Source organism: Pseudophryne corroboree, chromosome 9 (assembly GCF_028390025.1).
Source record: "Pseudophryne corroboree isolate aPseCor3 chromosome 9, aPseCor3.hap2, whole genome shotgun sequence".
NCBI lineage: Eukaryota > Metazoa > Chordata > Amphibia > Anura > Myobatrachidae > Pseudophryne > Pseudophryne corroboree.
This window is the reverse complement of record NC_086452.1, coordinates 9,840,790-9,854,464: the sequence shown is the minus strand read 5'-3', so window position 1 is coordinate 9,854,464 and position 13,675 is coordinate 9,840,790. Positions and strand designations below refer to the sequence as shown.

General features: G+C 55.9%; 1 protein-coding gene across 3 annotated transcripts in view; it reads left to right on the top strand.

Moving 5' to 3' along the window:
- DNAI3 (dynein axonemal intermediate chain 3) overlaps positions 1 to 13,675 on the top strand; it is a 400,488-nt gene that overhangs the window by 383,074 nt on the left and 3,739 nt on the right. For all 3 annotated transcript variants that reach the window (XM_063938944.1, XM_063938942.1, XM_063938943.1), the window contains one exon: positions 943 to 1,065. In XM_063938944.1, coding sequence (XP_063795014.1) covers positions 943 to 1,065 — 123 coding nt within the window. The remainder of the gene's footprint in view (positions 1 to 942; positions 1,066 to 13,675) is intronic.

Sequence of the window (13,675 nt, the reverse complement as noted above, 5' to 3'; positions counted from 1 at the left end):
CTAGTTAATGTTATGCCTCATAGTAGTGCTCTAGTTAATGTTATGCCTCATTGTAGTGCCCTAGTTAATGTTATGCCTCATAGTAGTGCTCTAGGTAATGTTATGCCCCATAGTAGTGCTCTAGTTAATGTTATGCTTTATAGTAGTGCCCTAGTTAATGTTATGCCCCATAGTAGTGCCCTAGTTAATGTTATGCCTCATAGTAGTGCTCTAGGTAATGTTATGCCCCATAGTAGTGCTCTAGTTAATGTTATGCTTTATAGTAGTGCCCTAGTTAATGTTATGCCCCATAGTAGTGCTCTAGGTATATATATACACTTATATATATATATATATATATATATATATAAGATTTTGTTGACATGCAGAGCGTTATTACGTGTGTATCCAGTGGTGCCCGCTGGGGAATTTCCCTGTACACCAGTGGGCCAGTCCCACCCTGTGTGTATTCAGTGGTGCCCGCTGGGTATTTTCCCTGTAACACAGTGGGTCAGTCCCACCCTGTGTGTATCCAGTGGTGCTCGCTGGGGATTTTCCCTGTACACCAGTGGGCCAGTCCCACCATGTGTAAAGAATTTTCTCTTTATTTTTTTTTCATTTTTTTGTAGTTTATAGACGCTATTACAAGAAGTGGTCAATAATGTGCGATGAGCGGACCCCAGCATACGACTCAGAGGAAAGCAGACGTCCAATCCTTAGTGAATAGGGTCCTATATTCCTTACCACATGTACACTCAACTATACACTAGGGATTTTTTTTTCCATTAGCCAATTAACCCACCAGTGTATTTTTGGATTCTGGGAGAAAAACAGAGCCCCCTTTTCTGACAATCCCAGCAATTTTCCTGACATATTACAATATATAACATAAAATGCTGATATGTAATTGCGCAGCTCTGATGCTTAGTCGGAAGGCGCTGACCAGTAATCTCTCGCCCACAGAACGCCAGTGTCCAGCATTACTTTGAGAGGGAAGTGAAACATTTGGAATATTATGAACAGCGAAAAAGCGCCAGAGCAGCTGAGAAGACGGCGCTGGAGCGGAGAGACCTCAGCAAGAAGGCTGTAAGTGTCAGCTTCTGGGGAGAGACATCCCTGGTTCAGTGAGAGGCGTGGGCCCCATTCTAGGTGGTGTAACACAGATATTGGCCAAACATGGCAGCCCTGTGTAACTGTGTCAGATAGATTGTGTCGCTGCTGCAGGCGTACTGCGGTGGGCTCAGGCCAGGAAACCGGAACACATGAATTAGTGCAGCTGGCTGGTGACCACACCAACCTCTGGTGATAGCCGCCAGCTGCTCATAGAGATTGTTGGCTGTTCTGGCCCTCACACAAAGCGATTTGTGGTCAATCTGCTCCAGAAAACGGAAACAGAAATCGCGGCGTCTGTAAGCAGCTGAGATCAGCGGACCCCGGCTCTTCCAGCAGGGTAATAACCCAAACAGCTGCGTTCTGCGGTAGTGCGGTGTCATACAGATTGTGATAAAACACAGACTCCCCATCCGTCCTGAGTGTTCTGCCCGAGTGTGAAGGTATCGCCAGCTTCTTGTGTATCAGATCTGCAGCCCTATCCATTACTATGCAGCACCGACAGGGGAATTGGGGGGGCGGGGGGGGAGCGAGTACTCCCAGCCTGCAGGTACCCCTGGCGTGGAAGCTCCCGGTTCTGTTAGTTTAGTCCGTTCTCATGGTCATTGGTCTGGTCAGTCTCTCAGTCTTCCCGGATTTCAGTGAATTGTATAATGTAGTTGCATGAGCCCCCTGAGTCACACGCCTGTACTGTGCTGGCGGTAATAGGGCGGTACATTATATACAGGGGTCCCAGAGTCACGCGCCTGTACTGTGCTGGCGGTACATTATATACAGGGGCCCCGGAGTTACGCGCCTGTACTGTGCTGGCGGTACATTATATACAGGGGCCCCGGAGTCACGCGCCTGTACTGTGCTGGCGGTAATAGGGCGGTACATTATATACAGGGGCCCCGGAGTCACGCGCCTGTACTGTGCTGGCGGTACATTATATACAGGGGCCCCGGAGTCACGCGCCTGTACTGTGCTGGCGGTACATTATATACAGGGGCCCCGGAGTCACGCGCCTGTACTGTGCTGGCGGTAATAGGGCGGTACATTATATACAGGGGCCCCGGAGTCACGCGCCTGTACTGTGCTGGCGGTAATAGGGTGGTACATTATATACAGGGGCCACGGAGTCACGCGCCTGTACTGTGCTGGCGGTACATTATATACAGGGGCCACGGAGTCACACGCCTGTACTGTGCTGGCGGTAATAGGGCGGTACATTATATACAGGGGCCCCGGAGTCACACGCCTGTACTGTACTAGCAGTAATAGGGCGGTACATTATATACAGGGTCCCCAGAGTCACGCGCCTGTACTGTACTGGCGGTAATAGGGCGGTACATTATATACAGGGTCCCCGGAGTCACGCGCCTGTACTGTGCTGGCGGTAATAGGGCGGTACATTATATACAGGGGCCACGGAGTCACACGCCTGTACTGTGCTGGCGGTAATAGGGCGGTACATTATATACAGGGTCCCCGGAGTCACGCGCCTGTACTGTGCTGGCGGTAATAGGGCGGTACATTATATACAGGGTCCCCGGAGTCACGCGCCTGTACTGTGCTGGCGGTAATAGGGCGGTACATTATATACAGGGGCCCTGGAGTCACGCGCCTGTACTGTGCTAGGGGTAATAGGGCGGTACATTATATACAGGGTCCCCGGAGTCACGCGCCTGTACTGTGTTGGCGGTAATAGGGCGGTACATTATATACAGGGGCCCCGGAGTCACGCGCCTGTACTGTGCTGGCGGTAATAGGGCGGTACATTATATACAGGGTCCCCGGAGTCACGCGCCTGTACTGTGCTGGCGGTAATAGGGCGGTACATTATATACAGGGGCCCCGGAGTCACGCGCCTGTACTGTGCTGGCGGTAATAGGGTGGTACATTATATACAGGGGCCCCGGAGTCACACGCCTGTACTGTGCTGGCGGTAAATTATATACAGGGGCCCTGGAGTCACGCGCCTGTACTGTGCTGGCGGTAATAGGGCGGTACATTATATACAGGGGCCCCGGAGTCACGCGCCTGTACTGTGCTGGCGGTAATAGGGCGGTACATTATATACAGGGGCCCCGGAGTCACGCGCCTGTACTGTGCTGGCGGTAATAGGGCGGTACATTATATACAGGGGCCACGGAGTCACACGCCTGTACTGTGCTGGCGGTAATAGGGCGGTACATTATATACAGGGTCCCCGGAGTCACGCGCCTGTACTGTACTGGCGGTAATAGGGCGGTACATTATATACAGGGGCCCCGGAGTCACGCGCCTGTACTGTGCTGGCGGTACATTATATACAGGGGCCCCGGAGTCACGCGCCTGTACTGTGCTGGCGGTAAAAGGGCGGTACATTATATACAGGGGCCCCGGAGTCACGCGCCTGTACTGTGCTGGCGGTAATAGGGCGGTACATTATATACAGGGGCCCCGGAGTCACGCGCCTGTACTGTGCTGGCGGTAATAGGGCGGTACATTATATACAGGGGCCCCGGAGTCACGCGCCTGTACTGTGCTGGCGGTAATAGGGCGGTACATTATATACAGGGTCCCCGGAGTCACGCGCCTGTACTGTGCTGGCGGTAATAGGGCGGTACATTATATACAGGGTCCCCGGAGTCACGCGCCTGTACTGTGCTGGCGGTAATAGGGCGGTACATTATATACAGGGTCCCCGGAGTCACGCGCCTGTACTGTGCTGGCGGTAATAGGGCGGTACATTATATACAGGGTCCCCGGAGTCACGCGCCTGTACTGTACTAGCAGTAATAGGGCGGTACATTATATACAGGGTCCCCGGAGTCACGCGCCTGTACTGTGCTGGCGGTAATAGGGCGGTACATTATATACAGGGGCCACGGAGTCACACGCCTGTACTGTGCTGGCGGTAATAGGGCGGTACATTATATACAGGGTCCCCGGAGTCACGCGCCTGTACTGTGCTGGCGGTAATAGGGCGGTACATTATATACAGGGGCCCCGGAGTCACACGCCTGTACTGTGCTGGCGGTAATAGGGCGGTACATTATATACAGGGGCCCCGGAGTCACGCGCCTGTACTGTGCTGGCGGTAATAGGGCGGTACATCATATACAGGGGCCCCGGAGTCACGCGCCTGTACTGTACTAGCAGTAATAGGGCGGTACATTATATACAGGGTCCCCGGAGTCACGCGCCTGTACTGTACTAGCAGTAATAGGGCGGTACATTATATACAGGGTCCCCGGAGTCACGCGCCTGTACTGTGCTGGCGGTAATAGGGCGGTACATTATATACAGGGGCCCCGGAGTCACGCGCCTGTACTGTGCTGGCGGTAATAGGGCGGTACATTATATACAGGGGCCCCGGAGTCACACGCCTGTACTGTGCTGGCGGTAATAGGGCGGTACATTATATACAGGGTCCCCGGAGTCACGCGCCTGTACTGTGCTGGCGGTAATAGGGCGGTACATCATATACAGGGGCCCCGGAGTCACGCGCCTGTACTGTGCTGGCGGTAATAGGGCGGTACATTATATACAGGGGCCCCAGAGTCACGCGCCTGTACTGTGCTGGCGGTAATAGGGCGGTACATTATATACAGGGTCCCCGGAGTCACGCGCCTGTACTGTGCTGCTGGTAATAGGGCGGTACATTATATACAGGGGCCCCGGAGTCACGCGCCTGTACTGTACTGGCAGTAATAGGGTGGTACATTATATACAGGGGCCCCGGAGTCACGCGCCTGTACTGTGCTGGCGGTACATTATATACAGGGGCCCCGGAGTCACGCGCCTGTACTGTGCTGGCGGTACATTATATACAGGGGCCCCGGAGTCACACGCCTGTACTGTGCTGGCGGTAATAGGGCGGTACATTATATACAGGGTCCCCGGAGTCACGCGCCTGTACTGTGCTGGCGGTAATAGGGCGGTACATTATATACAGGGTCCCCGGAGTCACGCGCCTGTACTGTGCTGGCGGTAATAGGGCGGTACATTATATACAGGGTCCCCGGAGTCACGCGCCTGTACTGTGCTGGCGGTAATAGGGCGGTACATTATATACAGGGTCCCCGGAGTCACGCGCCTGTACTGTGCTGGCGGTACATTATATACAGGGTCCCCGGAGTCACGCGCCTGTACTGTACTGGCGGTAATAGGGCGGTACATTATATACAGGGTCCCCGGAGTCACGCGCCTGTACTGTGCTGGCGGTAATAGGGCGGTACATTATATACAGGGTCCCCGGAGTCACGCGCCTGTACTGTGCTGGCGGTAATAGGGCGGTACATTATATACAGGGTCCCCGGAGTCACGCGCCTGTACTGTGCTGGCGGTAATAGGGCGGTACATTATATACAGGGTCCCCGGAGTCACGCGCCTGTACTGTGCTGGCGGTACATTACATACAGGGTCCCCGGAGTCACGCGCCTGTACTGTACTGGCGGTAATAGGGCGGTACATTATATACAGGGTCCCCGGAGTCACGCGCCTGTACTGTGCTGGCGGTAATAGGGCGGTACATTATATACAGGGGCCCCGGAGTCACACGCCTGTACTGTGCTGGCGGTAATAGGGCGGTACATTATATACAGGGGCCCCGGAGTCACACGCCTGTACTGTGCTGGCGGTAAATTATATACAGGGGCCCTGGAGTCACACGCCTGTACTGTGCTGGCGGTAAATTATATACAGGGGCCCCGGAGTCACGCGCCTGTACTGTGCTGGCGGTAATAGGGCGGTACATTATATACAGGGGCCCCGGAGTCACGCGCCTGTACTGTGCTGGCGGTAATAGGGCGGTACATTATATACAGGGGCCCCGGAGTCACGCGCCTGTACTGTGCTGGCGGTAATAGGGCGGTACATTATATACAGGGGCCACGGAGTCACACGCCTGTACTGTGCTGGCGGTAATAGGGCGGTACATTATATACAGGGTCCCCGGAGTCACGCGCCTGTACTGTACTGGCGGTAATAGGGCGGTACATTATATACAGGGGCCCCGGAGTCACGCGCCTGTACTGTGCTGGCGGTACATTATATACAGGGGCCCCGGAGTCACGCGCCTGTACTGTGCTGGCGGTAATAGGGCGGTACATTATATACAGGGGCCCCGGAGTCACGCGCCTGTACTGTGCTGGCGGTAATAGGGCGGTACATTATATACAGGGGCCCCGGAGTCACGCGCCTGTACTGTGCTGGCGGTAATAGGGCGGTACATTATATACAGGGGCCCCGGAGTCACGCGCCTGTACTGTGCTGGCGGTAATAGGGCGGTACATTATATACAGGGTCCCCGGAGTCACGCGCCTGTACTGTGCTGGCGGTAATAGGGCGGTACATTATATACAGGGTCCCCGGAGTCACGCGCCTGTACTGTGCTGGCGGTAATAGGGCGGTACATTATATACAGGGTCCCCGGAGTCACGCGCCTGTACTGTACTAGCAGTAATAGGGCGGTACATTATATACAGGGTCCCCGGAGTCACGCGCCTGTACTGTACTAGCAGTAATAGGGCGGTACATTATATACAGGGTCCCCGGAGTCACGCGCCTGTACTGTGCTGGCGGTAATAGGGCGGTACATTATATACAGGGGCCACGGAGTCACACGCCTGTACTGTGCTGGCGGTAATAGGGCGGTACATTATATACAGGGTCCCCGGAGTCACGCGCCTGTACTGTGCTGGCGGTAATAGGGCGGTACATTATATACAGGGGCCCCGGAGTCACACGCCTGTACTGTGCTGGCGGTAATAGGGCGGTACATTATATACAGGGGCCCCGGAGTCACGCGCCTGTACTGTGCTGGCGGTAATAGGGCGGTACATCATATACAGGGGCCCCGGAGTCACGCGCCTGTACTGTACTAGCAGTAATAGGGCGGTACATTATATACAGGGTCCCCGGAGTCACGCGCCTGTACTGTACTAGCAGTAATAGGGCGGTACATTATATACAGGGTCCCCGGAGTCACGCGCCTGTACTGTGCTGGCGGTAATAGGGCGGTACATTATATACAGGGGCCCCGGAGTCACGCGCCTGTACTGTGCTGGCGGTAATAGGGCGGTACATTATATACAGGGGCCCCGGAGTCACACGCCTGTACTGTGCTGGCGGTAATAGGGCGGTACATTATATACAGGGTCCCCGGAGTCACGCGCCTGTACTGTGCTGGCGGTAATAGGGCGGTACATCATATACAGGGGCCCCGGAGTCACGCGCATGTACTGTGCTGGCGGTAATAGGGCGGTACATTATATACAGGGGCCCCAGAGTCACGCGCCTGTACTGTGCTGGCGGTAATAGGGCGGTACATTATATACAGGGTCCCCGGAGTCACGCGCCTGTACTGTGCTGCTGGTAATAGGGCGGTACATTATATACAGGGGCCCCGGAGTCACGCGCCTGTACTGTACTGGCAGTAATAGGGTGGTACATTATATACAGGGGCCCCGGAGTCACGCGCCTGTACTGTGCTGGCGGTACATTATATACAGGGGCCCCGGAGTCACGCGCCTGTACTGTGCTGGCGGTACATTATATACAGGGGCCCCGGAGTCACACGCCTGTACTGTGCTGGCGGTAATAGGGCGGTACATTATATACAGGGTCCCCGGAGTCACGCGCCTGTACTGTGCTGGCGGTAATAGGGCGGTACATTATATACAGGGTCCCCGGAGTCACGCGCCTGTACTGTGCTGGCGGTAATAGGGCGGTACATTATATACAGGGTCCCCGGAGTCACGCGCCTGTACTGTGCTGGCGGTAATAGGGCGGTACATTATATACAGGGTCCCCGGAGTCACGCGCCTGTACTGTGCTGGCGGTACATTATATACAGGGTCCCCGGAGTCACGCGCCTGTACTGTACTGGCGGTAATAGGGCGGTACATTATATACAGGGTCCCCGGAGTCACGCGCCTGTACTGTGCTGGCGGTAATAGGGCGGTACATTATATACAGGGTCCCCGGAGTCACGCGCCTGTACTGTGCTGGCGGTAATAGGGCGGTACATTATATACAGGGTCCCCGGAGTCACGCGCCTGTACTGTGCTGGCGGTAATAGGGCGGTACATTATATACAGGGTCCCCGGAGTCACGCGCCTGTACTGTGCTGGCGGTACATTATATACAGGGTCCCCGGAGTCACGCGCCTGTACTGTACTGGCGGTAATAGGGCGGTACATTATATACAGGGTCCCCGGAGTCACGCGCCTGTACTGTGCTGGCGGTAATAGGGCGGTACATTATATACAGGGGCCCCGGAGTCACACGCCTGTACTGTGCTGGCGGTAATAGGGCGGTACATTATATACAGGGGCCCCGGAGTCACACGCCTGTACTGTGCTGGCGGTAATAGGGCGGTACATTATATACAGGGTCCCCGGAGTCACGCGCCTGTACTGTGCTAGGGGTAATAGGGCGGTACATTATATACAGGGGCCCCGGAGTCACGCGCCTGTACTGTGCTGGCGGTAATAGGGCGGTACATTATATACAGGGTCCCCGGAGTCACGCGCCTGTACTGTGCTGGCGGTACATTATATACAGGGTCCCCAGAGTCACGCGCCTGTACTGTGCTGGCGGTAATAGGGCGGTACATTATATACAGGGTCCCCGGAGTCACGCGCCTGTACTGTGCTGGCGGTAATAGGGCGGTACATTATATACAGGGGCTCCGGAGTCACGCGCCTGTACTGTGCTGGCGGTAATAGGGTGGTACATTATATACAGGGGCCCCGGAGTCACGCGCCTGTACTGTGCTGGCGGTAAATTATATACAGGGGCCCCGGAGTCACGCGCCTGTACTGTGCTGGCGGTAATAGGGCGGTACATTATATACAGGGGCCCCGGAGTCACGCGCCTGTACTGTGCTGGCGGTAATAGGGCGGTACATTATATACAGGGGCCCCGGAGTCACGCGCCTGTACTGTGCTGGCGGTAATAGGGCGGTACATTATATACAGGGGCCACGGAGTCACACGCCTGTACTGTGCTGGCGGTAATAGGGCGGTACATTATATACAGGGGCCACGGAGTCACACGCCTGTACTGTGCTGGCGGTAATAGGGCGGTACATTATATACAGGGTCCCCGGAGTCACGCGCCTGTACTGTACTGGCGGTAATAGGGCGGTACATTATATACAGGGTCCCCGGAGTCACGCGCCTGTACTGTGCTGGCGGTAATAGGGCGGTACATTATATACAGGGGCCCCGGAGTCACGCGCCTGTACTGTGCTGGCGGTACATTATATACAGGGTCCCCAGAGTCACACGCCTGTACTGTACTGGCGGTAATAGGGCGGTACATTATATACAGGGTCCCCGGAGTCACGCGCCTGTACTGTGCTGGCGGTAATAGGGCGGTACATTATATACAGGGTCCCCGGAGTCACGCGCCTGTACTGTGCTGGCGGTAATAGGGCGGTACATTATATACAGGGGCCCCGGAGTCACGCGCCTGTACTGTGCTGGCGGTAATAGGGCGGTACATTATATACAGGGGCCCCGGAGTCACGCGCCTGTACTGTGCTGGCGGTAATAGGGCGGTACATTATATACAGGGTCCCCGGAGTCACGCGCCTGTACTGTGCTGGCGGTAATAGGGCGGTACATTATATACAGGGGCCCCGGAGTCACGCGCCTGTACTGTGCTGGCGGTAATAGGGCGGTACATTATATACAGGGTCCCCGGAGTCACGCGCCTGTACTGTGCTGGCGGTAATAGGGCGGTACATTATATACAGGGGCCCCAGAGTCACGCGCCTGTACTGTGCTGGCGGTAATAGGGCGGTACATTATATACAGGGTCCCCGGAGTCACGCGCCTGTACTGTGCTGCTGGTAATAGGGCGGTACATTATATACAGGGGCCCCGGAGTCACGCGCCTGTACTGTACTGGCAGTAATAGGGTGGTACATTATATACAGGGGCCCCGGAGTCACGCGCCTGTACTGTGCTGGCGGTACATTATATACAGGGGCCCCGGAGTCACGCGCCTGTACTGTGCTGGCGGTACATTATATACAGGGGCCCCGGAGTCACACGCCTGTACTGTGCTGGCGGTAATAGGGCGGTACATTATATACAGGGTCCCCGGAGTCACGCGCCTGTACTGTGCTGGCGGTAATAGGGCGGTACATTATATACAGGGTCCCCGGAGTCACGCGCCTGTACTGTGCTGGCGGTAATAGGGCGGTACATTATATACAGGGTCCCCGGAGTCACGCGCCTGTACTGTGCTGGCGGTAATAGGGCGGTACATTATATACAGGGTCCCCGGAGTCACGCGCCTGTACTGTGCTGGCGGTACATTATATACAGGGTCCCCGGAGTCACGCGCCTGTACTGTACTGGCGGTAATAGGGCGGTACATTATATACAGGGTCCCCGGAGTCACGCGCCTGTACTGTGCTGGCGGTAATAGGGCGGTACATTATATACAGGGTCCCCGGAGTCACGCGCCTGTACTGTGCTGGCGGTAATAGGGCGGTACATTATATACAGGGTCCCCGGAGTCACGCGCCTGTACTGTGCTGGCGGTAATAGGGCGGTACATTATATACAGGGTCCCCGGAGTCACGCGCCTGTACTGTGCTGGCGGTACATTATATACAGGGTCCCCGGAGTCACGCGCCTGTACTGTACTGGCGGTAATAGGGCGGTACATTATATACAGGGTCCCCGGAGTCACGCGCCTGTACTGTGCTGGCGGTAATAGGGCGGTACATTATATACAGGGGCCCCGGAGTCACACGCCTGTACTGTGCTGGCGGTAATAGGGCGGTACATTATATACAGGGGCCCCGGAGTCACACGCCTGTACTGTGCTGGCGGTAATAGGGCGGTACATTATATACAGGGTCCGCGGAGTCACGCGCCTGTACTGTGCTAGGGGTAATAGGGCGGTACATTATATACAGGGGCCCCGGAGTCACGCGCCTGTACTGTGCTGGCGGTAATAGGGCGGTACATTATATACAGGGTCCCCGGAGTCACGCGCCTGTACTGTGCTGGCGGTACATTATATACAGGGTCCCCAGAGTCACGCGCCTGTACTGTGCTGGCGGTAATAGGGCGGTACATTATATACAGGGTCCCCGGAGTCACGCGCCTGTACTGTGCTGGCGGTAATAGGGCGGTACATTATATACAGGGGCCCCGGAGTCACGCGCCTGTACTGTGCTGGCGGTAATAGGGTGGTACATTATATACAGGGGCCCCGGAGTCACGCGCCTGTACTGTGCTGGCGGTAAATTATATACAGGGGCCCCGGAGTCACGCGCCTGTACTGTGCTGGCGGTAATAGGGCGGTACATTATATACAGGGGCCCCGGAGTCACGCGCCTGTACTGTGCTGGCGGTAATAGGGCGGTACATTATATACAGGGGCCCCGGAGTCACGCGCCTGTACTGTGCTGGCGGTAATAGGGCGGTACATTATATACAGGGGCCACGGAGTCACACGCCTGTACTGTGCTGGCGGTAATAGGGCGGTACATTATATACAGGGGCCACGGAGTCACACGCCTGTACTGTGCTGGCGGTAATAGGGCGGTACATTATATACAGGGTCCCCGGAGTCACGCGCCTGTACTGTACTGGCGGTAATAGGGCGGTACATTATATACAGGGTCCCCGGAGTCACGCGCCTGTACTGTGCTGGCGGTAATAGGGCGGTACATTATATACAGGGGCCCCGGAGTCACGCGCCTGTACTGTGCTGGCGGTACATTATATACAGGGTCCCCAGAGTCACACGCCTGTACTGTACTGGCGGTAATAGGGCGGTACATTATATACAGGGTCCCCGGAGTCACGCGCCTGTACTGTGCTGGCGGTAATAGGGCGGTACATTATATACAGGGTCCCCGGAGTCACGCGCCTGTACTGTGCTGGCGGTAATAGGGCGGTACATTATATACAGGGGCCCTGGAGTCACGCGCCTGTACTGTGCTAGGGGTAATAGGGCGGTACATTATATACAGGGGCCCCGGAGTCACGCGCCTGTACTGTGCTGGCGGTAATAGGGCGGTACATTATATACAGGGGCCCCGGAGTCACGCGCCTGTACTGTGCTGGCGGTAATAGGGCGGTACATTATATACAGGGTCCCCGGAGTCACGCGCCTGTACTGTGCTGGCGGTAATAGGGCGGTACATTATATACAGGGGCCCCGGAGTCACGCGCCTGTACTGTGCTGGCGGTAATAGGGCGGTACATTATATACAGGGGCCCCGGAGTCACACGCCTGTACTGTGCTGGCGGTAATAGGGCGGTACATTATATACAGGGGCCCCGGAGTCACACGCCTGTACTGTGCTGGCGGTAATAGGGCGGTACATTATATACAGGGTCCCCGGAGTCACGCGCCTGTACTGTGCTAGGGGTAATAGGGCGGTACATTATATACAGGGGCCCCGGAGTCACGCGCCTGTACTGTGCTGGCGGTAATAGGGCGGTACATTATATACAGGGTCCCCGGAGTCACGCGCCTGTACTGTGCTGGCGGTACATTATATACAGGGTCCCCAGAGTCACGCGCCTGTACTGTGCTGGCGGTAATAGGGCGGTACATTATATACAGGGTCCCCGGAGTCACGCGCCTGTACTGTGCTGGCGGTAATAGGGCGGTACATTATATACAGGGGCCCCGGAGTCACGCGCCTGTACTGTGCTGGCGGTAATAGGGTGGTACATTATATACAGGGGCCCCGGAGTCACGCGCCTGTACTGTGCTGGCGGTAAATTATATACAGGGGCCCCGGAGTCACGCGCCTGTACTGTGCTGGCGGTAATAGGGCGGTACATTATATACAGGGGCCCCGGAGTCACGCGCCTGTACTGTGCTGGCGGTAATAGGGCGGTACATTATATACAGGGGCCCCGGAGTCACGCGCCTGTACTGTGCTGGCGGTAATAGGGCGGTACATTATATACAGGGGCCACGGAGTCACACGCCTGTACTGTGCTGGCGGTAATAGGGCGGTACATTATATACAGGGTCCCCAGAGTCACACGCCTGTACTGTACTGGCGGTAATAGGGCGGTACATTATATACAGGGTCCCCGGAGTCACGCGCCTGTACTGTGCTGGCGGTAATAGGGCGGTACATTATATACAGGGTCCCCGGAGTCACGCGCCTGTACTGTGCTGGCGGTAATAGGGCGGTACATTATATACAGGGGCCCCGGAGTCACGCGCCTGTACTGTGCTAGGGGTAATAGGGCGGTACATTATATACAGGGGCCCCGGAGTCACGCGCCTGTACTGTGCTGGCGGTAATAGGGCGGTACATTATATACAGGGGCCCCGGAGTCACGCGCCTGTACTGTGCTGGCGGTAATAGGGCGGTACATTATATACAGGGTCCCCGGAGTCACGCGCCTGTACTGTGCTGGCGGTAATAGGGCGGTACATTATATACAGGGGCCCCGGAGTCACGCGCCTGTACTGTGCTGGCGGTAATAGGGCGGTACATTATATACAGGGTCCCCGGAGTCACGCGCCTGTACTGTGCTAGCGGTACATTATATACAGGGTCCCCGGAGTCACGCGCCTGTACTGTACTGGCGGTAATAGGGCGGTACATTATATACAG